The 468-nt window shown below is 55.1% G+C and overlaps 1 protein-coding gene across 1 annotated transcript in view; it reads left to right on the top strand.

The window, feature by feature from the left end:
* The window catches only part of CCDC120 (coiled-coil domain containing 120), a gene marked incomplete at its 3' end in the record, with an annotated part of 7056 nt that overhangs the window by 4337 nt on the left and 2251 nt on the right, over positions 1 to 468 (top strand). Inside the window, exon 7 of the mRNA XM_010850098.1 lies at positions 152 to 329. Within this exon, the coding sequence (XP_010848400.1) occupies positions 152 to 329 (178 nt within the window). The remainder of the gene's footprint in view (positions 1 to 151; positions 330 to 468) is intronic.

Genomic DNA, 468 nt, shown 5'->3' with positions numbered 1-468 from the left:
CTGGCCGTCCAGTGGTTAAAGCTCTGCACTTCCACTGCAGGGGGCACAGGTTTGATCTCTGGTACTAGAACTAAGATCCCTCATGTCACTCAATGTAGCCCCCCCCAAAAAAAAAAGTGAGGGAATAAGCCCCTGGTGGTCTTGGATTTAGGTAAAGGTGGATTCTTGGGAAGGGTGCCAGGTGGGGAGGAGATGGTCCAGTGGTGTAAGGGGGTGGCACCCAGGCCTTGCATTGATAAGCCTGGGTCTCCGCTTTTCACCTGTAGAGGATGTAGTTCTGCACTCGGAGAGCAGCTCCCTCTCAGAGTCTGGGGCCAGCCATGATAATGGTGAGAACCCTTGTCCCCTAAATTCTCCCGTTCTTTGATGCATTGCCCCTGCCCTCCCTCTTCAGCTCCTCTTTAGCCACACCCCATCCTCTGGTGGAGCCCCCATCTTCTTCACTTCACCGCCCTCCCCTCTGCCCCT

Source organism: Bison bison, unplaced genomic scaffold (assembly GCF_000754665.1).
Source record: "Bison bison bison isolate TAMUID 2011002044 unplaced genomic scaffold, Bison_UMD1.0 scf7180017460680, whole genome shotgun sequence".
Lineage (NCBI taxonomy): Eukaryota > Metazoa > Chordata > Mammalia > Artiodactyla > Bovidae > Bison > Bison bison.
This window is presented reverse-complemented; position numbering and strand designations above follow the sequence as displayed.